The 27,188-nt window shown below is 45.9% G+C and overlaps 1 protein-coding gene across 1 annotated transcript in view; it reads left to right on the forward strand.

Moving 5' to 3' along the window:
• The first annotated feature begins 1,563 nt into the window (after positions 1 to 1,563).
• Positions 1,564 to 27,188, forward strand: part of MAP1LC3A (microtubule associated protein 1 light chain 3 alpha) — a 39,986-nt gene continuing 14,361 nt past the window's right edge. The window contains exons 1-3 of the mRNA XM_056844867.1: positions 1,564 to 1,669; positions 1,831 to 1,923; positions 21,320 to 21,375. Coding sequence (XP_056700845.1) covers positions 1,564 to 1,669; positions 1,831 to 1,923; positions 21,320 to 21,375 — 255 coding nt within the window. The remainder of the gene's footprint in view (positions 1,670 to 1,830; positions 1,924 to 21,319; positions 21,376 to 27,188) is intronic.

A 27,188-nucleotide genomic window follows, 5' to 3' on the forward strand; every position in this document is an offset into this window, starting at 1 on the left:
AGTGTGATATGGAAGCAATCAATGTGAGGGCTGTTTAGCTTGGAAAGAAGGCGGCTAAGGGGAGACATGATAGAGGTCTATAAAATTATGCATGGTTTGGAGAGAGTGGACAGGGAAAAGCTTTTCTCCCTTTCTCATAATACTAGAACTGAAGCTGGAGTCATCTGCTGAAGCTGGAGGGTGAGAGATTCAAAACTGATAAAAGGAAGTATTTCTTCATGCAACGCATAGTTAAATTGTGGAACTCCCTGCCCCAGGATGTGATGATGGCTACCAACTTGGAAGGCTTTAAGAGGGGAGTGGACATGTTCATGGAGGAGAGGGGTATTCATGGCTACTAGTTAAAATGAATACTAGCCGTGATGCATACCTATTCTCTCCAGGATCAGAGGAACATGCAGAATATTTTAGGTGCTGTGGAACACAGGCAGGATGGTGCTGGTGCAGTTGTCTTGTTTGAGGGCTTCCTGGAGGCACCTGGTTGGCCACTGGGTAAACAGACTGCCAGACTTGATAGGCCTTAGTCTGATCCAGCATGGCCTTTCTTATGTTCTTATGAGGCTGAACCAGTTTCTGCAGGGTGTAGATACCTGATCTTGGCCATCGATTCCCACTCATTTTGGTAGGGAGGAGAGAACCCTTCTACGCAGACACTCTTCAGCACATTGTGTCTCGTTTCTTGACTGTAGATGAATAAGATTATGAAGTCCAAACCTGCATTATAACATCATGAAGAAGAAAAATCCCGGCAGCAACTGGCAATTCTGCCAAAGGAGTGGCTCGCAGCAGTAGGAGGTTGGCAAGCAAAGCTTAGCAGGGGTAATAGGAGGCATGCCCCCAGTGGGGAGAGCTAGAGCCCCCTGGCAGAGGATGGCTCTTGTGAAAAGAGGAAGTTGCATAAGAGGCTTGAGAGGCCTTGTGGTTTTGATCCTGCCATTTATAGGGCGAGGAAGTGATTCCTGGGGGAGAGCCAGGTACCCTGCTGCAGCCTCTTAATCAAAGAGCAGGCCCAGGTTACTCTGAATGACTTCGCAGTAATAAGAGTATTCTTTTAATTTTTTTTCTTGATTTAAAATGTCAACATATAACACACTTATCCAATGTTAAAAAAATGCTAATAATACTAAAAAGTCAAATAATATTGCTAAATTAACCACAAATTGACTTCCCCCTCTCCCTCTTCCATCTAAAAATAATAGAGTATTCTGTTCATGCTCAGAGACTTTTTTTTACTTCACTGCTCATTCTGCCCTGCCATGAAACAAAAATCCTGATTTGTATATTCCCCCCCACTTCCTCTTTTTTAAATGCTTGAAAAGGGGTTCCACTTAAAAGCTATCCCGCACACGACCTAGAGACCTCACTACCTCAGAGAGAGGAGTCGGGGCTCGAGTTGCCCGCGCTGACCAGGGCAGCAAAGGACAGGCCGCATTTCCCAAGGAACGCGCGCTCTGCACATGCTCGGCGTTGCTCCAGCCGGGCCTGCCGCTGCGCCCTTGGCGAAGAGGCCGCACTGCAGAAGGGGCGGGGCCGCGCGCGCCGCCCCCTCGGAGGAGGCTGCCGATGACGTCACAGCCGCTCGGGCAGCGCTCTAGCTCGGCGGGCCGGCCGGCCGACCGACGGACGACGAAGGCGGCGTCTCCGCAGCAGCGCTCGGCTCTCCCTCTCTGTCTCTCTCGTTGCTAGCAGGCACCTGCTGCCCAGGCCTTCCGGCGGTGTCCCCAGGCGGCTCTCGCCGGCTCCGCGCGCCCCCCCCCCCCAAGTCGGGGGTCTTCTTCTTTTGGCGGTTGCTTTTTGGCGGTTGCGGAGGCGTTTCGAACCCCCGCTGAGCCGCGCGGAGCTCCCTCTGCTCGAGCCCCCCCCCACGCACCCCCCCGGCCGAGATGCCTTCGGACCGGCCTTTCAAACAGCGGCGGAGCTTCTGTAAGTCGCCGGCGCTGGGAGGCCCGGGAGGGGACGGGCGGTTGCGCTTGGAGGCCTGGGGGGAAAGCGAGGGGGTGCGAAGTGGGGGGGGGCTTCGGGGAAGGGGTGTGTGTGTGAAGAAGCCTCGGAGCCGTCCAGGGCCGGATTTCGGTTTGATGAGGCCCTTTATATGGGCTCATTTATATGGGCCCTTTATATGGGCCTCATCACTTTATATGGGAGTGGGGCCCTTTATATGTCCAGCTGTCAACAACAAATTGTCGCTGTTTTTTGTGTGTGTGTGTGTTGAATATATGCGATATATGGTGTTTTATGGACCTAATAGGTATCTAAAGCCATTTGCACATAACAAAATATGTATTTTTAATATATATTTTTATTATTTTTCAATAATTGCGTTATATCTCATTTGATAATACATCCTATATACCAATCTTTGACTCGATAAAAAAATTAAAGAATTATTAGGTGTATGTCTTCAGTATTAAATATAATTAATTATAATTGACTTCCCCACCGACTTCCTCCCTCCCTATAAATATCTGGTGTCTCCTTTGTATTAATATTTTCTGATCCTTATAAGTCATTATTTTAATGTTATACTTTCCCCTTATTTAATACATTTCGATAAGCAATAATAATATTATTATTAATAAAGAGAAAAAGAAGATCATTTAAAAAATGAAAAGACATAACAAAACTCATTAACATAACAAAATATGTATTTTATCAAATTGTTGAACTGAAATACAATTACTTACATCATAGGAGCCTACACAACACAAAACACTGTTGCTGTATGTAGGTTTTGTTTTATTTGTTTTTTAGCTTATATTTTGGAAATGTACATCCAGGGTTTTTTCCCTTTAAATTTTTATTTAAGCTATAAAGCTATAGCTTGTTTAGCTTATACGTAAATCCGGCTCAGCCCAGCCGTCCCACCCACTTGTCAACCCCCCCCCCAGAAGAAAAGGGCCACAACTGTGATTCCCTGGTCTGGTGTAGGGTGGGGGAGATCCCCCAGAGCAGTCAGTACGCTGCCGTCGGGTTGTTTGCGTCCCTCCAAATCCTCTCTCTTTTCTACCGAGGCGCTTTTCTGTCTGTCCCCTGTCCCCCCCCCCCAAGTCTTGCAGGCCAGTTGTGCTACTAGAGGGGTGGGAGCAGTGGGGCAAGAAACCCAGAGGGAGGCGTATTCAGCCTTTCAGCTATGAGGCCCCCCCTCCGCCCCACTAGCTCACCGAATATTAATTCGGAGCAAGACCCTCGCTCTGCCAACCCAGGAGGGCACGGGGACGCTGAGGGTCGCCTGCTCCCCTGTTTGTGCCATCCTTGGTCGCCACCCTCCCCACATCCAGCGTCACACCCAGACAGCTGAGAGCATATATTTTGCAATGCTGTTTTAGCAGACGCGCGAAAGGGCGCATCCTGGAGCTGGTGGGTGTGTTTGGGGATGGGGTGGGTGGGTAACTAAGTACCCCCTTTGTCTTACGATGATGACAAGGTGCCCAAGAGAATTGGTGGGGGGTTACTTTGGTTCGCAGTGTCAACAATCGCCCCACCCCGTTGGATTGGAGGTCTTGTCGCTCCTCCTCCACCATCTCAGTGGGAGGGAGAAGAGCAGTCCTTCCAGTGCCAGAAGGCACCCCGTTATGCCCTGGCCCCCTCCAGTGGCATCTGGAAACTCTCCAATCCAAATTGCTCCAGCTTGCCCACCCCCCACCCCCCCACCCACCCCCACCACCAAGGGTCTGTTCTCTAGGCCCGAAGATGGGTTCGCTTTGGGGGCCTGGCACTCTGAGGAAGGGAGTCTCTTTGTTTTGCCTCGGCGCTCAGCTTCCCTGCTGGCGAGCCAGGAAGGGCAAGCTGGCAGGAAGGAAGCCAAAGGGAATTAGCAGCCGCAGCACTAGCGGTGATGTAATGCCTGCAAATTGGAGGGGGGGAATAAGGTGTTCATGTGGTCTAGCCGCTGCAATGTTGGTGCTTAGGGAGGCAGAGCTGGGAAACACCTCCTGTGCCCAGAGACTCCCCCACCCCTGCCCAGAAAATGTGAAACATTTTGTCCTGGAGGAGGCATTGGAGAAAGGAGCCGTGCTGGAACAGAGCCACTTCCCTCCCTTCTGGTGGAAATCTTTCCTACTTCTGATTGGATCTCAGCTAGCAAGCAGAGTCCCACCTCCTCTACTAAAAGCTTTGTTATGCTCTTAAGACTTCACATGGGTCATTTGTATATATAGTGTGTGTGGGGGGGGGATCTCTATGCAGCTGTGAGTGACTACTATGTTTATAAGCATTATTTCTCCACTTACAAAGAGAATCCAGACAAAAGTAATGCAAAAGTCCAAGAGAAGCTCTACAGCTTGTTTGCCCCACGGTTGAGCTTGGATGATGATCCTGGGATAGGTGCCATTTAAAAAAAATAGTTGGGCTTTGTCTTCCATGTGACGTCGCATCTCGTTGTCAGGGGGAGGTGACCTAGGGCTGCAATCCTATGCACCTTTAGCTGAAACTGACAGTGCAGTCCTAAGCAGAGTTGGATCTTTCTGAACCCGCTGACTTTAACAAACTTAGAAGAAGGTTACACTCATAACAAGCTTGGTCAGTTAAGCACGTTTCCTTGTTTTGCACAATTTATTCTGCTTCCCACTGCTAGCTGGGTCCAATTGGAATGTGTTGGCAAGGGCCAGGGAAGCTGAAACTGAATTAAGAGAGCTATATGCGTTAGGGAGTGGAACCCTGAGCAAAGAAGATGTTGTAAATAGCACTGAGTCCCACCCCCTGAGAAACTTCCTGCTTTTTCTCTCTGGTTTCTGTATCACCTGATATTGCCTACTTGTTTCCGAACATCCTTCTGCATTCATCAGGATCAGAAACATCACCTTCTTTAAAAAAATAAAGTTTCTCATTCAAATTCTCAGGTATGCTATATTCTGTGCAGATTCCACATTCATTTTAACTGTCCTCATCCAGAAGCGAAGAACGAATATGGCTCACTACACTATGGGAAGAAGTCATAACAGAGAAACAAGCAGGTCTCTCAAACTGGGCCGATCAAATGGAAACCAATTCCTCTCTGAAAGGCAGTGACAGACCACGTACACACACAGCAGCACCGTACAAACTGTTGGAGAAGTATTTCTATAAAGTATATACACTACTCAAGAATAGATTATTTAGGCACTGGAAGGGCTGCTCTTCCCCTTCCCACTGAGATGGTGGAGGAGGAGCGACAAGACCTCCATCCAACGGGGTAGGGCTATTGTTGACACTGCGAACCAAAGTAACCCCCCCCCCAATTCTCTTCGGCACCTTGTCATCATCGTAAGACAAAGGGGGTACTTAGTTACCCACCCACCCCATCCCCAAACACACCCACCAGCTCCAGAATGCGCCCTTTCGCGCATCTGCTAAAACGGCATTGAAAAATATATGCTCTCAGCTGTCTGGGTCTGACGCTGGATGTGGGGAGGGTGGCGACCAAGGATGGTAGTAGCACAATTGGCCTGCAAGACTGGTGGGGGGGGGGGGGACAGGGGACAGACAGAAAAGCGCCTCGGTAGAAAAGAGAGAGGATTTGGAGGGAGGGTAGAATCAGGGCTCCTTTTGGCACAAGAGTGTAGTGAGAGCACAGCCCACTGGGAAGTTCTCTGACTCCATTTCTAGTGAAATGAATCTGCAAGGAACGCTACTGCCCTCCTGCATCATCTGTGTCAGTACTTTCAGATGACCGCTAGTCACAGAAGATCAGTTGAGTGGTTCATCCCTTTCGGCTGTAAGCAGACAATTCTTGCCGTTTATGTATGAGACTGTGGAAGAATGGTTATCAGGCAGATATTCATTTCCTCAAAGAAAATGCCAGGCAATAACTTTCTTTATATCTGAAATGTTGTGCTTGTTTAGTTTGCATTTTACATATCTGGGTAAAAGCAGTTATTCAACCCACAAAGACCAACCATATCCAAGTACTATTGTTCTTCTGGTCCCTCTTTCAGCTCTTTTTTTTTAATAAAAAAAAATAAGGCCTACAAAAGGAACTTGGTAAGCTTCAGCTGGTGAATAGACACTTGCCCCCCCAAACAGCTTACATTTGTGTATTTATTTTATTTCAGTCTTTCTAACCTACCCCACCCTGCTCTCTTTTGGGAATCTGTTTGCTTTAAACTTCCTTCCAAGTACAGGGTTTCTATTGCATTCTGGCCAAGAGACTTGTATTCTAAAAGAACGTCTTTTGCTTTAAAGGATCCCATCTTAGTTGAAAACACTTTTGTTGTAGAAAAGAAACTAATTATTTCAGATGCCAACTTAGTTAGCCAGGTTTGACTTGCAGCCTTACCTGCTCTTTTCCTGTTTAGATTTATTCTTTTTTAAGGACCTGCACGGTGACGGTGTTTTGTATCAGTATAGCTACAATCTTCTTTCCACCTGCTTACCTTTCAGATGGTCTCTCTTGCACCCTTTCACAGATCTTTGATAGGTCTCATCTTGAGAAGGCATTGATAATGATGATAATGATTTAATTATGTAGTATTTGGGGAAGTGCAGAATGGTTTAAAACAAGCTTTCGAATCAACCCATATAGGTTAACTGACCCATAAAAATATTACTGCCTTACCTTTTTGTGTTAGTCATTATGCTAGGAAAAGTTTAAGGCAGCAGGAAAAGAGGAAGACCCAACATGAGATGGATTGACTCTATAAAGGAACCCTCAGTTTGCAAGGCCTGAGCAAGGATGTTAACGATAGGACATTTGGGAGGATATTGATTCATAGGGTTGTCCTGAGTCAGAAGCGACTTGATTACAACTTAACACACATAAGAGTTGCAGAAGTTTTCCTTCCTTAGGGCAATCCATATCTTCCACTGATATTTAGGGAAAAGGACTGACACTTTTTCAACTTCACATCAGTGCTGTGAGCAATCAACATTCATGAATGTGGAGTGTATGAGGCCCATAGCGAATGAATAATTGGACTAAGGGCATCCAGTGAATTTTAGCTGAATTTGGATTGGTATTCATACTTTTATGTAACCAAAGTTGGGCAGAGAATTCTGTATGGAATTGTACCACTAGTTGTGTTGTGTCCAAATTTTGTGTGGACTACTTCCTGTGTCAATGAAACCATACTAAATAGACATTTCTGAAAGGCTAGGGTGTCTTTCTATTGTACTTCTTGTAAAACATCCTGTTGGTATGGTATACTCGCATCCAATTCAGACACAACCAAGTGGCAATGCAGTAATAGAGAGGTGCTTAGAAAGTCTGAATTTTTCTTAGTGCTGCTGTTCGATAGGTAATTTTCTTGTAAACTAGTCCGTAGAATTGTTTCAGGAACTGGAGGTGCTTCTGTTTCCTATTATTGCAGCTTTGGCAGTGTGTCTGTCTTGTATTCTAAGTATTTTGCAAGCACATTTGAGAATGCAATCCCTGGTCTGAGCAAGTGTCATACAACTGATTGGCCTGGGCTAAAACTTTACCTTGACCCTGAGCAACTCACTGTCCCTTTCACTTGGTTCTGGGAAAGTCACCTTTTTTCAGGGCAGCTCCCTATGAATCAGAAACTGAACAAATGCAATGGTCCCCCATCACTGTGTTAGGAAAATGCTACACCAGTTAGTTTTTTTTTTAAAGAGTACGTTTATCGAAGACAACTAAAAATATAGAACAGTAATCAAGACGCATCCCTAAACTGTTAGTATCAAGAAAGTAGTAGTAGTATTAAGGCACCTCTTTTATATATAAATGTAAATTTGACGCTTGTGAGAGCGTAAGACCAGCAATTTAAGGGTTGAGTCTAACAGAGATTACCTGGAGGTAAAAATTAAGGGAATGCACTACCTGCCTTGAAACTGTTAGGAGACCGTGCTAGAACAAAAAGAGAAAGAGGTACTATTTATTTATTACATTTTAAGCCTGTCCTTCAAGAAACAGGGTGATGCACATGGATCTTTCCCCCATTTTATCCTTGCAACAATCCTGTGAGGTAGGTTAGGCTAAGAAAAAGCAACTGTCACCAAAGTCACCCTCATGATAGTCTGGGGGTTTGAACCCAGTCCTAGCCTCGCATTGTAGCCACTACACCACATTGGTTCTCAGCAGTCTTATCTTATGTTAGCACCTGTAAAAGAATATTAGTGACCTACCTTGTGAAATTACTGTTTGGATAAACAAGAGCTTCTTTACCTATGGGAAAAACAATATGTAGCTCTGCTTGTTCATCAAAATGATCCTGGGAGGTCCTTCTCCAAGTGTCTTCACCAGCAGGTTTGAGGAGGGGCGGGGCAACTGGGGAATAGGACCTTTGCCATGATAGTGCCCATCTATGGAACGGCCTCCCCTGAGAGATCTGCTTGGCACTTTTCCTGCTAGCATTCAGATGCTAAGACTTGGTTGGTTTTTGGGTGGCTACAAGGGTAGTATAACTTGTTTTGTTGTCATTCCTTGTTCTCAGTTTATCTTGATCCCCTGCCTTGTTCATTCTGTTTGCTGATATGGCTGCTTCAGCCACTGCTGAACATTGTTTTGCTGTTTTTTAATAACTTGGATTTTTTTTTCTTTGATTGTTTCTGGTAATTTTTGTCCATTTCCTTGAACTGAATCGGGATGGTGAGACATAAATGATTCAAAGAAATAATACAAATGGTGCCATGAAATAATTATGTGGTGGATTCCTTCCCTTCATAATACTGCAGATTGCAGTGCCGGCATGTTGAAAACAACTAGAGTAGCTTATTATTATCCAAAAGACCAAGACACTCCTCCTGCACCTAATCTAAGAAAGGAAAACAAACTTGAGACGGGCCTTTGCCTCTTAGTTATGAGATTGCATATCCGCTTTAGTGTATGCCACCTCTCTGAAGTTGATCATATCCTCCAGGAAAACCAGCAAGGCCTGAAGTTTGAGTTCGCCCTCACAAACGCCTCTCGTGGGCTTCTCTTGTTAGGGACAGCTGCTTCAGATGTGGAGAAACGGTGGAGGGCAGCTTGCCCAGCCCCTTTCCCCAGTCATCTTGTTTGAAAGGAAGCAGGATTAAAATAGCCTAAGAGGAGCAGGGAGCTGGGATGGCAGGGTCAGACGAGGCAGCTGCACCAATTACGCATTTCTTCCAGCTTATTTTCCACATGCCCTTTTTGCTCCCTCAGCTGACTGCTTTGCTAAATACTTTCTGGGAAGGAGAGGGGCGTCAGCTGGCCAGCGGGCCATCTATCTTGTGCGGGGACCGGCGTTGTTGTTGTTGCTTTGCTGGCCAAAGTAAGGAGCAGGAACCAAAACAAAATTTGGGGAAGTCAAGCGTGCTCCAGGCTTCTGCCTTTCAGGCAGCACAAAGTTTACAGCCGCGGAACGGGCCTGCAAAGCATGCAAGGGCAGTCAAAGGATTTCTGTTTGCTCGATGCTCCCAGCTGCCCTTCTGTCTCCTTACATGTCACATGTTAAGCCCCATTTTGCATGTGGTGCTGAGTTCCTAGAGAGTGTCTCAGGCAATGTTGCAAGACATCCTCGCCTCACAGGGCGGAAACGCATGGTCTCTTTAGCCTCCTTTATTCCCTGTTTCAGCCAGGATTCAGCCAGGATCGAACGCATGCATTTTGCCAAACGTGTGTTCGATCCTGGCTGAATCCTAGCTGAAACGGAATAAAGGAGGCTAAAGCGACCGTGCGGTTTCGCCCTGTGACTCCTGCTCCCACAGTCTTTTAAAACTTCTTACAGTTCAGATTTATTTTTCCACATTTGGGGTGGGGGGGTTCCTGTCCATTTATGGCAGGATTTTGGGTGTCGTCCATAAACCTTTTGTTTTGTCTGTTTTTATTTCTATGTTTAAAAAACAAAAACAAACAACCCATGGCTGTTTATTTGGTTCCAGCATAAGAGCAGCCAAAGGAGCAATTGCATCAGTCTTTGCCTCCCAGGACTGATTCACTATAGTTTGCATTGTTCCATGTTGCTGACATCCAGAATGGTGAGAAAGGTGCGCGGCTGAGTCAAACGTCAGGAAGGGAGATATGGCAGAGATTAGCAAGGGTGCAGTATCCAGTCACAGACACACACACAAAATTCCACAGGTGCTACAGAAAAATGATTTGGTTTCCGAAGTTGACCCAGCATATTAAAAACAAAGATTAAGCAAAACCCCTGCTGTTGTCAATCCCAGTAGGGAAAAACAACATAGGCATCCTATTGTGCCTGAAAACCAATGTTTTTGTAGTAGTTAGAGTGTCAAACTAAGAGCTAGGAGACGGGCAGGCCATTCCTGAGGGGGGATTGTGTGGCGGCCAGGAGTGGCACAGCCACTCCGCTGTCAAAGATGCTTCCTTGCCCCCGCGGAGAATAACAACCTATTTTTAAAAATTATAAAACAAAAAAGGGCAAAAAAGCCCTATTGCCTTTAGCAGGGCTATGCCACCAAAAAAGGTGGCGTAGCTGCACCGCCACACTGAGGGGCATTCCCAGACTGAAAAGGGTAAGGAAGCTGCCTAAAGGCAGGACAGCTGCTCCCCCCCCCCCACGTTGGTGTATGCTGCCTCTTCCGGGATTTAGTAACCAGAGTGGCAGTGCTGGCGGGGGAGGCCGGTACAATTCCACGCCACCCAGGTGCAGGCGAAAATGCCCTCTGTGCCGGCGTGAGTGCCCCTTATCACAGGATAAATAGGCACTTGCGCCGGCGCAGGGTCCTGCTGGCTCCTAAGGAGCTTCGCTTCCCCCTCTTCAGGATTGCAGTTAGATGTGAAACTGCACTCTGTCATGGAAGCTTGTTGGTTACCTTGGGCCAGTTACTCTCAGTTTATCCTATCTCACAGGGTTGTCTTGATGGTAAAATAGAGGAGGGGAGAGTGATATACCCTTCTTTGGATCGCCAATGGATCCATCCATCCATCCTGTTTGTCTTCCCTACCAGAGAGAGGATTTCTACTGGGTGGAAGGGTTGACTCTCCCTTTCCTGTATTGCAGGACAAATCCAATCATACACACCCCACACAGCTGCTTTAGATTTAATTTACACATTAGGAGATCCAATAATTTGTCCTCAGTCTGACATGCAGTTTGACACTTTTTTTTTAAAGGCATGGTTTCATAGTAATCCATATTATAATATAGATATGCTGATATTTAATACGTTGATAGTTAATATTTTGTATGTATGTAAGTCATATTTCGCCCTGACCTGGATGACCCAGGCTAGCCCTATCTCGTCAGATCTCAGAAGCTAAGCAGGGTCAGCCCTGGTTAGTATTTGGATGGGAGACCACCAAGGAATACCAGAGTCGCTATGCAGAGGAAGGCAGTGGCAAACCACCTCTGTTAGTCTTTTGCCTTGAAAACCCCATAAGGGGTTGCCATAAGTGAGCTACAACTTGAGAGCACTTTACACACACGCACACAAGTCATATTTCTGCTCACAAGTGGGGAGGGAAGAATGTCCACCAATTCCTTCTGCCACAGATACAGTGGTGTGGAGAGGAATGCAAACTGCATGCAGGTGGAAGGAAAACACTGTTTTTATGAGTACTGCTACACTTACCATGCTTAGAATCCATTGTAAGCTCCTTGAAGTTAGGGATCTGTCTCTTTGTTGTTGTTTTTTGCTGATGCTACTGTGTAAAGTAACATACTCTGTACTTGTAAATCAGGCCTGGAAAATACAATTCATGATTGTGATAAGAACATGAATACTAAGTCAGAATGTTGAAAAACCCGGCTTTCCACTCATCTTGTTTTGCCCAACCTGGATGCATGTGACTTTCTCAGGTGCCAGGACCAAAGGACACATGATCACAATTCATGCCCATGTTGCATAATAGCTTGCTGTCAGGTGGGAAGGGTTTAACAAAATAATTAATAAATAGCTTTCAAGTATATGGCTCTTTTCCTCACATTTCACCTTTACAACAGCCCTGTAGACTAGACCATTGGTATTATTCTCATATTGTAGACAGGAGACTAAAACTATGGCTTGCCTTAGGGCCTCCTCCTGCAAATTCTTTTAATCCATTCTTTCACAACATCCTCTTAGAAGTTTGAATGTTATTTTATTCTTCTTCTTCTGGCCTCCAATGTAAGGGTTGCGATCTGGCACAAAGTTACTTGTATATAATCCGGTTGTAATGAGAATTCTGCGCAAACAGCTGGGCCCAGAATTTTAGCCCAAATAAATATTTTTATAGGGTAGAGAACATACAAAGGAACTTGTGGAGGTCTGAAGCACTTGTGAAACTAAATCCTAGTTGAGCAAAAACATTTGGAAGTGGATTCATATTCTTCTTGTAAAATTATTTCCTCTACAAAAATAATCATTAGTAATATATATTAAATGTTCTGGTCGTGATGCTCTGGTCATGAGGACACAATGAAAGCCCTGCTGGATGAGGGGTCATCTAGACCAGCATCCTTTTTTCAAGTAGATTTGAGTCCACTAGCACCTTAGAGATTAAATACCTGACAAAGGAGCTTTAGCTCTCAAAACCTCATACCCCAAAAATCTTGTTGGTCTCTAAGGTTCTACTGGACTCGAATCTAGCTGTTGTACTGCAGACCAACATGGGTGCTCCCTGGGACTTTTTTCGGCTGTGTCTTGCCAGATGATTCTGGGCAGAAGCAGGCCTTGAAGGCAACTGCATCCTCGCTGTTTGCCCCATACCAACAGGTCTTCAGTGACATCCCTCTGAACATGGAGATTCCATTTAGCTATCATAACTAACAGTAGACTTCTGTCAGGTTGACAGACTCAATTTTATGTGTGCGATCCCTTTTTAAAGTCTTCTGAGCCATGATGATCATATCTTGTGGAAATAGATTATCTACATTAATTATAGATCACAATAAGAACTTTCTTTCGTTTGTCCTAAATCTACTGCCAATGAATTTAATGGGATGACCCCCCCACACACACACACACAGTAGTTCTAGTGTCATAGGGGTGGGAGATTTTCTTCATACACTTTCCCCAAACCATGAATAACTTTTAATAACAATTTGTTTATCCCCATAGTCATTCCCCCCCCTGCCCTAAACTAAAAAGCCCCCAATACTTTAGTTTTCCCTCATAGGGAAAGTGTTCCACCTTCTTGATCATTTTGGCTGCCATTTGAATATCTTTGCCATCTCCATGATACCCATTTTGAAATAGGGCAGCCGTTGTTGTCCTTTTGAGAGTGGTGGTGCTTTCCATCAGTTTTCCTCTCCCACAACTGACCCCTATTCTGTTTCTGAGGGTCCAAGGACCACCTCACCAGGAACAAAATGTTTGGGGACTCGGTGGGCTTCGGTAGGAGATGGAACTGGGAAAAGTCCTGCTCCACAATGCCTGCTGATGTTTGAATGCACAGCACTATTCCATAAAGGCATTATGGAGAGCCAGCTTAGTGTAGTAGTTAGAGTGTCAGATGGTCTAGGATCTAGGAGACCCAGGGTCAAATCCCCGCTCTGCCATGGAAGCTGCTGGTTGACCTTGGACCAGTCCCACTCTCTCGGCCTAACCTACATCATAAGGCTTTTGTGAGGTAAAATGGAGGTCGGGAGAACAATGTAACCCTCTTGGCATCCTCATTGAGGAGAAAGGTGGGGAATAACAAAGTAAAATAAATAAATAAACACTTAAGTTTATTTATTAAAACATATCCTGCCTTTCCTCTTGGCTTAAGGTGGCTGGCTGATACTGGCTGTTCTATTTTTCAGCCCCTTTCCTATCATGCCTAACACAGAATCTGCCTTTACTGTTCTGCTGCTGACATTTTCATTGAGCTATCCAGCTCAGCCCTAAGATAATGACCTCATCTGCAAATCCCATCGGTATATGTGGCGTTATGAATTTTTGCCCTAATATTTACATTGAATCTCGTTGATCATTTTATTACCCATTCACCCAGACTCTGCTTAGGCTTTCTCCATCCTGGATAATTTTGTTTCATTTTGATTGTCACTGCTGGGAGTAAGAGTTCCTTATGCTCCCAGACCTCCTAAGTGATGATAGTTCTTGACCTGCATTGGGTTCCTTATGTTATCCTATACATGAAGCTGCCTTATACTGAGTGAGACCAATGGTCTATCAAGGTCAGTGTTGTCTACACCAACTGGCATTGGCTCTCCAGGGTTTCAGGCAGAGGCTTTCCCCATCTGGTACATGTTTACTGGAGATACAGGGGATTGACGCTGGGGCTGATGCATGCTGGGCAGATTCTCTGCCACTGAGCCGTAGCCTCAACTGTTGGCTTCTCTCTTGACTCTCTTTTCTGTCCCTAATCAAGCATTCAGAAGTGAATGACTGAATGTGTAGGAGGAGAATTGGGATTGTGCCTACTGTACGTGCCCCTGATATCCATCCGTTCAGTTCAGTGTCTGATTTTCCCAGGGACCTGCACCTTAATGCATGTAGGTTCCCTAAAAGCATTTAATACACTGCCAAAGGAAAAGTGTGGATCATAAGTAGGAAGCAATCAGCATTGCTTGCCGATGGGCCCTTGTGCGTATGAGACGCTGAGCACACAGAGATCAAGTGCAGGGCCAGCAGGTGCAGTTATGAATTCTGTTTGTGTGTACCCAGCCAACTCCCTCTTTTATTGAACTCTTGGCTTTAGGGATTACACAGTCAAGTTTCCAAGATTAAGAGATTCCAAGGTGCCCCAGCCTTTTGCTTATCTTGGCTTATTTACAGGTCACTGTGTTCTCTGGAGCTGTTAACATCAGATATGGCAACCTCTTTCTATTATTTTCATCTTGGAGTAAAAGAAAGGTGAAGTCGAGAGCCCCTGATTTTGCCGGTGGTTCTGGACACGTCAGGTTCTGTTTCTCCCACTGACATAACTTGGAGGCCAGAATGCATTTAGGAGGCTGTTGTCCCATGACAAGAGAGAAAGGATCCAGGTCCATAGGAACACATGAAGCTGCCTTATACTGAATCAGACCCTCGGTCCATCAAAGTCAGTATTGTCTACTCAGACCAGCAGCGGCACTCCATGGTCTCAGGCAGAGGTCTTTCACATCACCTACTTGCTTAGTCCCCTTAACTGGAGATGCCGGGGATTGAACCTGGAACCTTCTGCATGCCAAGCAGATGCTCTACCACTGAGCCACGGCCCCTCCCCAATGTTGTTGGTGCTTTCCAGGTGATTAAAGTCAATTCCTTGCCAACCATATAATTACAATACATAGTAAGCTATAAATGGTTGGTTATGTTTGTGGTATTCTTTATTGCATGACTGTAAGATAGTGATGTAAACTTCTTAAAAGGTGTCTGGAGAAACAGATATATGTCCTTATGGTTTTTTTAAAAAAATGTGTTTTCAATCATAATGGGGAACAAGACTCTCCATTGACGTGAGAGCAGCTACCCTTACTAGGGTTATAACGAGGATGATGTAGTCTAAAACATTCAGCCAACCTGTTGCTGAGAAAATGTCAAGTGCTTGTTAAATGTTCCGTCCTAAATGCTGTGCAGTGTGTAATGTAATGGGAGAGGAAGAGCTGGGTTTTGGATGTGTTCAATTTTGTCTCCTTGAAGCTAGAGTCAGTTTGAAATGATGCATTGACTCGTACTTAAGAGATTCGCTAGTTTTGGGAAATGGACACCCAGTAATGAAACACGTCTGTCTCCCATTAGGCCAACTAAATGTTAGTAAAAGCCAAAGGGCTTCTTAACCAGTAAGCAGGTAATGATTCACAAGTTCCAGTTCTAGAAATTGTGGAGATGAGATAATAACTTTATTGGGGTCAACCAGTATTTGAAATTCGGGGTGTGAACGTTTGAGTCATATAAGACTTTGTCAGGCTGGGTTGCAGGGTGTAGGCAGAAAATTTATGTTGTTGGGCTCTTTCTTATATGTTATGTTTGCAAAATGTTTAATCCAAGTTGTGCCTCTCTGGATGGTGAGATTTTAGCTTTGCAAGTGCCCCTCACATTGTTGTCTACGTGTGTCCATGAAGAGCAAAACAGGGGCGCACTGGAATATATTGTGCAGGAGTGTGATGACCCAGTTGTGTTTTACTTCATCTTACTCTCTTTTGGCATATGTGACTTGGCTCACTCGCTTGAGCTGCCTAACTTCCTGCACTTGAGGATCAAAGTGTGCAGTAAACCTGTTTCCTTCTTGCTTTCGGCTGGCAGCACAGTGAGTCTAGATGTACCCATATAATCAGTAAGGGGTCTGATGTATCATGGTTCCTCTATACTTCCTTCCCAGCCTGTGGTCTTATTAGGTTGGCTAACAGATGTCTTCAGCAGTGAGCCATCCTCTTCCTATCTACGTTCGGCAACTGCTCTTTGCTCTTGTGCTACCTGGAATGAGACTGGTAGAGAATGACAAAGCGAGGCAGGCCTCTGCTGTAGTTTGTGTACCACAACGTGGACCTTCCTTACTACACTACGACCAGGCAAGAGGGTTCCGCCTGTTGTTGGCATGCCCGTCTCTTGAAATGTGCCAGCTAGAGGAGAATTTATCCTGCTGGTCTGTGCCTGTTTCAAAAGACCCAGAGGGAAGAATGCTTAATTTAGCTGCCAGAGGTGGCTGTTGTGAGCTGGGGGTGGTGGTGATAGTGGTGACAGCAGAGGCAACATGCACTGGGGCCATAATACTGAAAAAGGAGAGGTTAACTCTTGTGTGCTCTTGCTGCTCCCTGATAAAAAATGCCCTATTCCCGAGGACCTCTTTAAGCCCATTCCCGAGTACCGCTTAAAGCTCCAGTTAGGCAGAAGCAGAGTTGGTTTTTATATGCCGACTTTCTCTACCACTTAAGGAAGAATCAGACTGGCTCACAATCACCTTCCCTTCCTCTCTCCACAACAGAAACCCTGTGAGGTAGGTGGGGCCGAGAGAGTGTGACCAGCCCATGGTCACCCAGCTGGCTTCATGTATAGGAGTGGGGAAACAAATCCAGTTTACCAGATTAGCCAGTTTACCAGATTGTTCAGGAAAATGGCATAGATAGAAAGAATAACCCCGTCAGCAGCTGTATTTTGCAGTCGCAGAGTTGCATGTAGTTTTGATCCCAAGAACCAGACAGACAACACTTCTTGTGGAAATACCGATTCAGCCTTCATTTTATGTCTTTCTGTGATTAGGGAGAAGCTTTAAAACCTGCATAACCTGCTAATTTCTTTGAACTTTCTGCTTGCTTATATGTTGTAAACCCGTCCTCCATCTAAAAATCTTTAATGAGATTAGGGTGACTATCAGAAACGTGGGTCTCCAGAAGCCATCAGCACTGGCTGTCTTCTAAACAAGATGGATCACCCCTGTCCTGGCACCCTCCTTAATTGTGTTTTGCAACATCCAGATTATAGTGTTCTGAAAACAGACAGGGTTTAATTATTATGTTGACAGAATGATTTGGTTAATCTTCAAACAACTGCTTAGCTGCTTTTTAAAAAATGTGTCCTAATTTGTTCAAAAATATTGTACAAAGTTGTGGGGTTTTGTTTTGGTATTTTTGCCTCCTATTTATGGCAGCCTGTGGCAGAGATAGCCAGTTAACTTGATGCTAAAAGCTTTTGGGAATAAAGGCAACGTGTGTCAGAAATCTTCTTCGCTTGCTGCTTGCAAATGGGAGCAACCTCGTAAGATGTGTTCTGCTGAATCAGGAATCCCTTTATTCCAAAACCTTGCTGCCAACAGTAGCCAGCTAGACGTCATGCTCAAGAAAGAGGCTTCCAGCTACGCACACACCCTGCCCACTGGTTCTACTTTCGCTGCAGTATAAAAGTAAATTTACCAGCTGTGTGGACGTGATTTTTTTGCTATTTCATTATATTGGTGAGCATAAAATCCCCTTCCCCAATTTGTTTAGGGGTTCTAAGAGAGCAAAACCTAAGAGGTTCTAAGAGAGCAAAATCTAAGAGGTTTGCTCTTAGCAGAGTAACATGCTTCAGTCCGAGATGGTTGTCCTTTTATACCAAGTGCCAAGGAGGAAAAAGCAACAAGCCAACTGGTTGGAGAGGGGTAATCACATTTTATGCCCACATTGCCTCCTCCCACTCCCAACTTCCTCATATTCCTATTGAATGTTGCTACTCCTAATTCATGTGGGCTGAAACAACATTGTCTGTGAAAATTGGGGTCATCATGTTTCTTGCTGACATGTTCCAGTATGACATAAACTCTGGTTCTGCACCTGATAAATGTAGAGGCTCTCTTAGTACAGTATCTGCTTTAAAGGAGCTCAAAGGTGTTTCAGCCTCAACAAGAATGCTGTGAGGCAGCAAAAAATAAACAGGATTCTTGTGGCCCTTGAATGATAAATCCTTTTTTAAAAAAAAAGCTAGCACGAATTCTCGGGGTCTTGAGCCAAGTTAGTCTGGCCCTTTGCCTCTTGATCCAGTCAAAGCATAGAGGCAAATTGTTGGCTGAAGATTCCTTTCATCCATAGTGATCATGAAGATTGTATCTCCTTCTAATACCCTGGAAACGAAGAAGCATCCATTAGGAATTAGGTCAGGCCTTTTCTTCTCCATCCTGTCTTTTTCTCCTTTCTTTATTCAGCCTTTCCTTACTTCTTTTTGCTGTCCAGTACATCAGGCAGAAATGGCAATTGGTTCAGTAACTTTTATGATCCAAGATTTGATTTATCATCTGCTGTGTTATTAATAGGAAGTTATGCTAATTGTAGCTTATTTATTTATACCAATAATATAAAACACAGCATATGTGTTTCAAGATTGTTGTGAGTTATATGGGGCTCAGTTCTGTTTTTTTTTAAGTGCAGATTCTAAGTTTTAAAATAAATTTTGGGGCTACTTAGTTGTCTTTGCTTCTCTTCCCAGTTGAAAACTGCATAATTCACAAGGTAACTTTTGCTTCCAAGGATGTGGCAAAATCAGACGTTTTTGCATATTTTTGGGTTGCCTGGATCCCAAAGTGCTTTTTGAGTCTTAGAGTCTTTATTATTGATATCTTCACATCCATCCTTTGTCTATAAAATATTCATGCATATAATTTGGACGGAGGAATTTCTGGTATGTGTATGGTATGCCACGATCAGCTGACAAAATATGTGTTTTGCAGTGCATACATGGGTGATGCATAGATTATACATAATTGAGTGGTTACGATGGCACAATGGAGCCAAGGTGCATATTTGGATTGGCCAACTCCTCATAAATATGCTCCCAGACTAAACCCAGTAAAATTCTAGTGTCACTTTTACATCCGTTGATATTGTATGGGGAAAAGGCCAGTGAAGTCCATGTTGGAAACATGTTATGAGCTAGAGGAATGCAGCCAGTGTGCATAACTTTAGGCAAATGTTCACTAGTTATGCACTGTAAGTCCGTACTTCAAGCCTTATGAGGTCACCTGGAAGACTTGGGCAAGTTCTTCCATCAGTAATAATACCTGTCTTAAGTGGTCGTTGAACCCTTAAGCACTAATAAATACTAGGTATTATTATTTACTACTAGATCATGATCTTCAGTTTGATGGGGACTAACCTATACCATCATCACTGTCACGTTGTTGTTCTGCCAGGGGGGAAATATCTTCAAAATGGTGCCTAGAGTGCCTGGTTGACCTAGTGTCGTATAGTGGTTGGAGTGTCAGACTAGGATCTGGGAGACACAAATTTTAATCCCTGCTCTGGTCACATATTGATTAAGTCTCTCTAGAACCAACAGGAACACAAAAGGGTACTTAAAAGGCTGAGAGAACAGAATAAAATGTGGTGGTGATAGCAAAACTAGAGATTGAGATACAAACATCAGAAAGGCCATGCTGGATCGGACCAAGGTTCAGCAATCTGTTCACACAGTGGTCAACCAGGTGCCTCTAGGAAGCCCACAGACAAGACCACTGCAGCAGCATTGTCCTGCCTGTGTTCCAAAGCACCTAATATAATAGGCTTGTTCATCTGATCTTGGAGAGAATAGGTATGCATCATGACTAGTATCCATTTTTACTAGTAGCCATGAATACCCCTCTCCTCCATGAACATGCCCACTCCCCTCTTAAAGCCTTTCAAGTTGGCAGCCATCATCACATCCTGGGGCAGGGAGTTCCACAATTTAACTATGTGTTGTGTGAAGAAATACTTCCTTTTATCTGTTTTGAATCTCTCACCCTCCAGCTTCAGCAGATGACCCTGCGTTCTAGTATTATATGAGAGGGAGAAAAGCATCTCCCTGTCCACTCTCTCCATACCGTGCATAATTTTATAAACCTCTATCATGGCTCCCCTAAATGATGATGATGCACCTAAATAAGTACCTGCATGTATGAAGTGGTCCTGATTTTTCCTTATGTTCACAAACGGCTATTCTGCATAGACTAAGGGATGTTTTCAGATCAGAATCCTGTCTTCCATCTTGAATGCTTCTCTGGGAAGCTAGTATAGAAGAAGGTTTGAAATTGCAGCTTTGACAATGTAGATAATGTCCAGCTTAGCTACATATGGGCTGACCACCTCCGTACTTTATGTTATCTGCACAGCTAACATTTTGTGTCAGATGTCATAACAAGTCACCTAGAAACCAGAAGACTTGTGTTGGTAACTGGGGAGTGATAGGACTGAAAGTTGAGTGGGAAGATGGTCTTGGGAGGCAGAAAAAGGGAGGCCGGTTGAAGGCAAGTTGCTGTGTGCAGTTGCCTTCCTTTGGGAAGGGAAAGGAATTGTGTGGCCCTAAAAAATTCATGAAATAATGCTGAAAGTGTATCACTGCAGCAGATTATATTTGGCTAGAACAGAGGCACTTGATCATATTGTGCTGCAGTGCCAAGCACGTCAAGAGCATCTAGGTGTCATCTGACAGGCATATATATATTACAATTTATGACATATAATTGCATTCGTCCTGCTATCTGTTTAGTCTGATTTCATAATTCTGCTAGCAACATACGGTTTTTTTAAAAAATTAAACGATAAAATAAACATCAACATCCTACGCATTTTGGAGCTTATGCTCTGTAATTTTCAGATGGGACTATTTTAATAGTTCAGAAAGAACTATTTTAGATTCCTGGTTGCCGGCCAGGACTACCAAGGTGCAGTGGGGGGAGGGAATAGAGGGCCAACATTCCAGGGACCCTCACCTTTGAAACCCGTGGAGCCAGGGATCATTGCAAGTGATTAACTTCTAGATGTTTGAATTTGGTATTGGGGGGAGGGTTGTCAGGGAGAATATCCGCGCTGGCTCCTAGTGCCCCTAGTGTCAGTAGTAAACTGTTAGGTGCTGGGGCAACTGGTTGCTTGGAATTTTTCCAGCCCGAATGACCTGGAGTAAACCCAGAACTGGTATTGCTCATGATAGTAGAACACTGAGGTGACCATTGCAGATACTCATGTGACAAGTATCTGTCCTCTGACCTCTACTGGAGGGAGTGCTCTCTCCCCCCCCCCCGCCGCTAAACAAATGAAAAGAAGTCCAGATTGCAAGCTTGAGTGTCTTCTCAAAAATTAATCTTCCTTTCCCCTCCTTTTCACAGCGGATCGTTGTAAAGAGGTGCAGCAGATCCGAGAGCAGCATCCAAACAAAATTCCAGTGAGTACCAAACATCCTCTGTGGGCAGGGGCGTGTGAGCATGCGTGCCTCTTCTGTGAATTCTAGGACATAATTGCACAGGGTGGACTGTTTGTTGCGTCGTTGGCCTGGCATGCCAGCTTCCTGAACCTGCTCATCTTTCTCTCGTGTATAACTTGTTGACACACTTCACTTCTGACTGGGATTAAATACCACTTCAGTGGCTGTTGTGTAGTTACTGAGTAGTAACCTGTAGTACATGTCAGACAGGTTCTCCCAGAGAGTTTTCTTATGAAGTAAACAGTGTAAACCAGGGGTGTCAATCTTATTTGTTATGATGGCCGGACCTGCCACAAGCAAAACTCAGTTGTGCCATGTGTACCATGAATTATTCATACAAAAAAAGTTTTTATTAATTTAATTAAATCAGTGTTGATTAATATAAATAACAATTCGAATTCAGTGTTTGATGAAGCTATTGGTACAAATTAATATCAACAGTAACATTATTAGTATTTATTTAGCATGTTTTTATTAACAGAAGTGCCTCCCCAATAGCTGTGTTCTTTCCTCTTTTCATATTTAGATGTGGGTGTGTGTGTCTTTGTATCCTGAGACCACCTTACCAGTTTTAGTTAAGCACCAGGGGGTGGCGGAGAATCCAGAATTGAGCACACACACACAGGGCTAACTTTTCCTTCAGAACTTGCATGGGCAAGTGAAGCTTCCGAGGAGCAGCCGACTTCACATCCCCGTTCCCAAATCACAGTCATGGTTCTGCTGCCATCATGCCTGAGCCTGTAGAACTGGCCAGGCCTAGACTTCAGATGCAGTAGCTGCTCGTGTTCTCTACCCAAAGACAATTTGCCCTTCTCCCTTCTTTAAATGTCCCAAGGGCTCACAGAAACTTGGACCCAGCCTTGTTGGGGATCTGCCTGGGGCGGTTAACAGAGGCCAAAAAATTCACTAGCAGGGGAGAAGAGAACTGAGAGGAGAACTAAGGGCCAAATCACACATGATGTTGGGAGTAGGGCTGTCGATTCGGTTCATCCGAACCAAATAAACAGGCGAGTTTCCCCCGATTCGGCGGTTTTCAGTTCGGATGGTACCGAACTCAAAAAAGGCGGGAAAACGATGCGCCGAATTCGGTGAGTTCGGGGCGATCGCTGAATAAATTCGGCAAATTCAGGGTCTCCGAATCAGCAGCATAACTGTCAGTTAGTAAGCAACTAGCAGCATTCTCCCTCGGCCAATCGGTGGCCAAGCTGGGTCTTCTTCTGGCCAGTCACAGTTGAGTGTATGAGCCCAGCTGCTGCGCGGCCGGGGGAGAGAAAGAGAGCGTCTGTTTGTGTGTGAGAGAGATCCCCGGGGGGGGGGGTGCGTGTGCACATTGGCGGCATTCCATGGCTGCGGGGGGGGGCATTTTTTGGGGTAGAGGTCCCAAATTTTCAGGGTAGCTTGAGGGGACCCTTCTTGCAAGAACCCCCAAGTTTTGTAAAGATTGGGTCAGGGGTTCCCGAGATATGGGGCCCGGAAGGGGTCGCCCCCCAAATCGCCCACAGGAATAAAGCCACTTAAAGCACATTGGCGGCATTCCGCAGCTCCAGGGGGGCATTTTTGGGGGTAGAGGTCCCAAACATTCAGGGCAGCTTGAGGGGACCCTTCTTGCAAGAATCCTAAAGTTTTGTGAAGATTGGATCTGAGGGTCCCGAGATATGGGGTGTCCCCCCCCAACTGCCCATTGGGATGAATGGGATCAGGCGATCCTGAATGTGCATCTCTACAGAGCGGCAAATCCAAGGCAAAACCTCCCATGCATAAATGGCCAGAGAGTTGTGAGAGATCCTGAGCAGCTGCTGCTGCCCTGCTTCTGCTGGGACAGAAGACATCCACGGTTTGACCCATTTTGGGGCTTTTATCTATAACTTTTTTCCTGTGTGTGGGGGGAGGGGAAGCAGATTCTGTGTGTGTGTGTGTGTGAGGGGGGAAGCCAAAGTGGGGTAGGTTTGATTGCCTCTGTGTGGGACTGTGCTTTCTCCTGTTTTCATCGATTGCCAACTTTGTCTAGAGTTAACTGTGGGTCAGTGAGTCTCTCACGGCTGGCTGCTATTGTTTCCAATGGGCTGTGCAGCCGCTTCTGTTGTTTCTAATGGGCTAGCCTGGCATTCGTTTTAGTGCATCCCCTGTAATGTATTTTCAGTGGAGTCAATGCAACTCAACTGACATTCCCCTCTCCCATTATCTTCAATGGGCTGGGCAGCCTCTCCCATTGTTTCCAATGGGCTGACTTGTCATTCCTTTTAGTACATCCCCTAGCCTGGGATGCACTAAAACGAATGCCAGGCTAGCCCATTAGAAACAACAGAAGTGGCTGCACAGCCCATTGGAAACAATAGCAGCCAGCCGTGAGAGACTCACTGACCCACAGTTAACTCTAGACAAAGTTGGCAACCGATGAAAACAGGAGAAAGCACAGTCCCACACAGAGGCAATCAAACCTACCCCACTTTGGCTTCCCCCCTCTCTCTCTCTCACACACACACACACAGAATCTGCTTCCCCTCCCCCCACACACAGGAAAAAAGTTATAGATAAAAGCCCCCAAATGGGTCAAACCGTGGATGTCTTCTGTCCCAGCAGAAGCAGGGCAGCAGCAGCTGCTCAGGATCTCTCACGACTCTCTGGCCATTTATGCACAGGAGGTTTTGCCTTGGATTTGCCGCTCTGTAGAGATGCACATTCAGGATCGCCTGATCCCATTCATTCCAATGGGCAGTTGGGGGGGACACCCCATATCTCGGGACCCTCAGATCCAATCTTCACAAAACTTGAGGATTCTTGCAAGAAGGGTCCCCTCAAGCTACCCTGAAGGTTTGGGACCTCTACCCCAAAAATGCCCTCCCCCGGAGCTGCGGAAAGGCGCGAATGCGTTTTTAATGGCTTTATTCGGCCGAATTTTTCCCCGAACTCGGAACTTGGCGCCGAATTCCATGGATCCGAATCGGGGGAGTTTGGACTTTGGCATTTCCCGAATTAAAACGGGCCGAATTTTGCCGAATCCGAATTTTACCAATTTTTTTTCAACAGCCCTAGTTGGGAGAGATCATGTGATTCTGGAATTCTTGTTTGCATCTCTTGCAGTATGTGGTGGAATGATGTGAAAGGCCGTAATATTTGAGATGATTCACATGGTAAACAACCTATGATCACTGGAGAATCTCCATAGCAGCACCAGAGAGGAATACGCTCTGAGTATTACCCACAAAAATGTTTTTGATGGCCTCCACGTGCTGAGGCAAGGGCCTCAGACTTTGCCAGTTATAGCCGCATACTTCCCTATAGCCTGGGGGATTAAGAATTCATTTTTGCTCTTTCACAAAAGCGATATCCTCTTGATGCCAAGCTATGACACACGTCCGGACGTAAATGTTCTGAGTGGCAGTGTACTAGTTATGCCTGTTTGTTTTTGTTAAGAGGAAGCAGAGATGGTTTTTATATGCCGACTTTCTCTCCCACGTAAGGAAGATTCAAACCAGCTTAAAATCACCTTCCCTTCCCCCACCCACAACAGACATCCTGTGAGGTAGGTGGGGCTGAGAGAGTGTGACTAGCCCATGGTCACCACATGGCTTCATGTGGAGGAGTGGGGAATCAAACCCAGTTCTCCAGATCAGAGTCCACCACTCCAAACCATGGCTCTTGACCACTACACCACGCTAGCTCTCACTCGGTGCTCAGCTCCTCCTTGTAGTTCACAGGATACCAAGTTCTTTTCTCATGAGGTACCGTATATACTCGCGTATAAGCCGAGTTTTTCAGCCCAAAAAAAGGGCTGAAAAAAGCCAACTCGGCTTATACGCGGGTCAATACGGTAGGGTAGGGGAGGAGGGAAGAGGGAAACTTACCACTGCAGCCATCCTTCGCTGCCGGCCGGCTCGCCTTCCCGTGGCCTGGGAGCGACCAGCGGGGCCTGCCTGGGAGCAGGCAGGCCTCGCGGCCGCCCCCCACACCCCCCGCCGCCTCCGCTGCCCCCCCCCGCCGGCCCACTCGTCCCAATCGCGGCCAGCGGGGCCTGCCTGCTCCCAGGCAGGCCTCGCCGCCGCCCCCGCCGCCTCCCCGCTCGCCTTCCTGCGGCCTGGGAGCGGCTAGCGGGGCCTGCCTGGGAGCAGGCAGGCCTCGCCGCCCCCCGCCCCCCCCGCTTCGCTGGCATGCTCGCTTGGGCGCGGCCAGCGGGGCCTGCCTGCTCCCAGGCAGGCCTCGCCGCCGCCCCCCTCTGCCGCCGGCCCGCTCGCCTGGGAGCGGCCAGCGGGGCCTGCCTGCTCCCAGGCAGGCCTCGCCGCCACCCCCGCCGCCCCGCCGCCGCTGCCGCCGCTGCCGCCGGCCCGCTCGCCTGGGAGCGGCCTGGGAGCGGCCAGCGGGGCCTACCTGGGAGGCTGCCGGGCCCGTGCCGCTTTCCACCGCCCGGAGCGGCCTGGGGGGAGCCTCCAGCGGCTGCAGGAAAGCCGCCCCCACCGGGCCCGCGCCGCTTTTCGCCAGGAGCCGGTCAGGTAAGCCTGCGGGGGGGGGGAGGAGTTATAAGCCGACCCTCGGCTTATACGTGGGTGCCTAATTTTTCCCCATTTTTGGGGAGAAATTAGACACCTCGGCTTATACGCGGGTCGGCTTATACACGGGTATATACGGTACCTCTTTGAGTCTGCTTTGTGGCCAAAAGTTCACCTTCAGTTATAGAACATTGAGTCAGGTTGGATCCTCTCAGGGACAGTGAGGAGGAAGCCAGGTACCCACCGTCAGTCATGTCTAGTTTTGCCCCTGCTGCATTAGAGAGCATAGCATCTTTCCCCTTTGATCTGAGATTCCATGGCTGAGCCCCCCAAATTTCTCTCACTGGCTCTGGTGAGACTGTAAGCCGTTTAAAATACCTTGAAGACAGTCTTTTGTGCATGAATTGGCAGTGTCTGCTTGAGGCAGGATTCCGTGTACGTGAATGGGTGATGAGCTTAAGCAAGATTTGGCAATTCTAGCTCACTCCCATGTGACTTCTTAGCACATCATCTGTCCCTGTCTTGGTTATGCTGCTTAGCTAGTATTTACTTACTGAACTGAACAATATTTCCCTGAATGTCCAAGCAATTCTTGCAGAATGATGACCAAGAAGGAACAAAGCAGCTCTGAGCAGTTTAATCACAAATTGCTTCACTGATAACTTGTTCCAGAATAGTTCCTGTAGTCAGGACATAGGTATTCTTTTACATCTGTAAAAGTTCCCACTTAGATACAGCCTCTCTCAGGATCTCCTTGGCTTCTTAGCTTTGCAGCTTTTAGCCATTATCTCAGATTTTGAGTGGGGAGAGAATCTTTCACAGCTGTATGTCAATCAAAAGTCAGACAGACTTCTTCAAGAAAGACAAGTACATGAAATTTATTAAAACACCAGTTCTCTGACATTGGCTGGTCTCAGGCACGAGGAACAGCCATTTATTTCATCAACTAGTCTGAGATTTTCTTTAGTCACTAATGCTTTCCTGTGGGTAACAAACATTTTTACATCTGTAAGCAGGTAACACATTTTCTGGTCCTCAGTCAAGTCCAATAATTTACTAATGCAAGTTGGCAAAATCTGTGTCTTAAGTCTTTATACGATGGAAAAGATAATCTTTTGTTTTTATTTTGATGGCATATGCAGAAACACTTGTGAGTCATCTTTGTATATCCTTTCTAAATGTCAAAAACATAATTTGAAAATGAAGTAAAATGTAAAAGATCTACCAAATGGATTAATTAATTCCAGAAAGTACCTTTAAGAAGAAGAAGAAGAAGAGTTGGTTTTTATA

Source organism: Euleptes europaea, chromosome 2 (genome assembly GCF_029931775.1).
Source record: "Euleptes europaea isolate rEulEur1 chromosome 2, rEulEur1.hap1, whole genome shotgun sequence".
NCBI lineage: Eukaryota > Metazoa > Chordata > Lepidosauria > Squamata > Sphaerodactylidae > Euleptes > Euleptes europaea.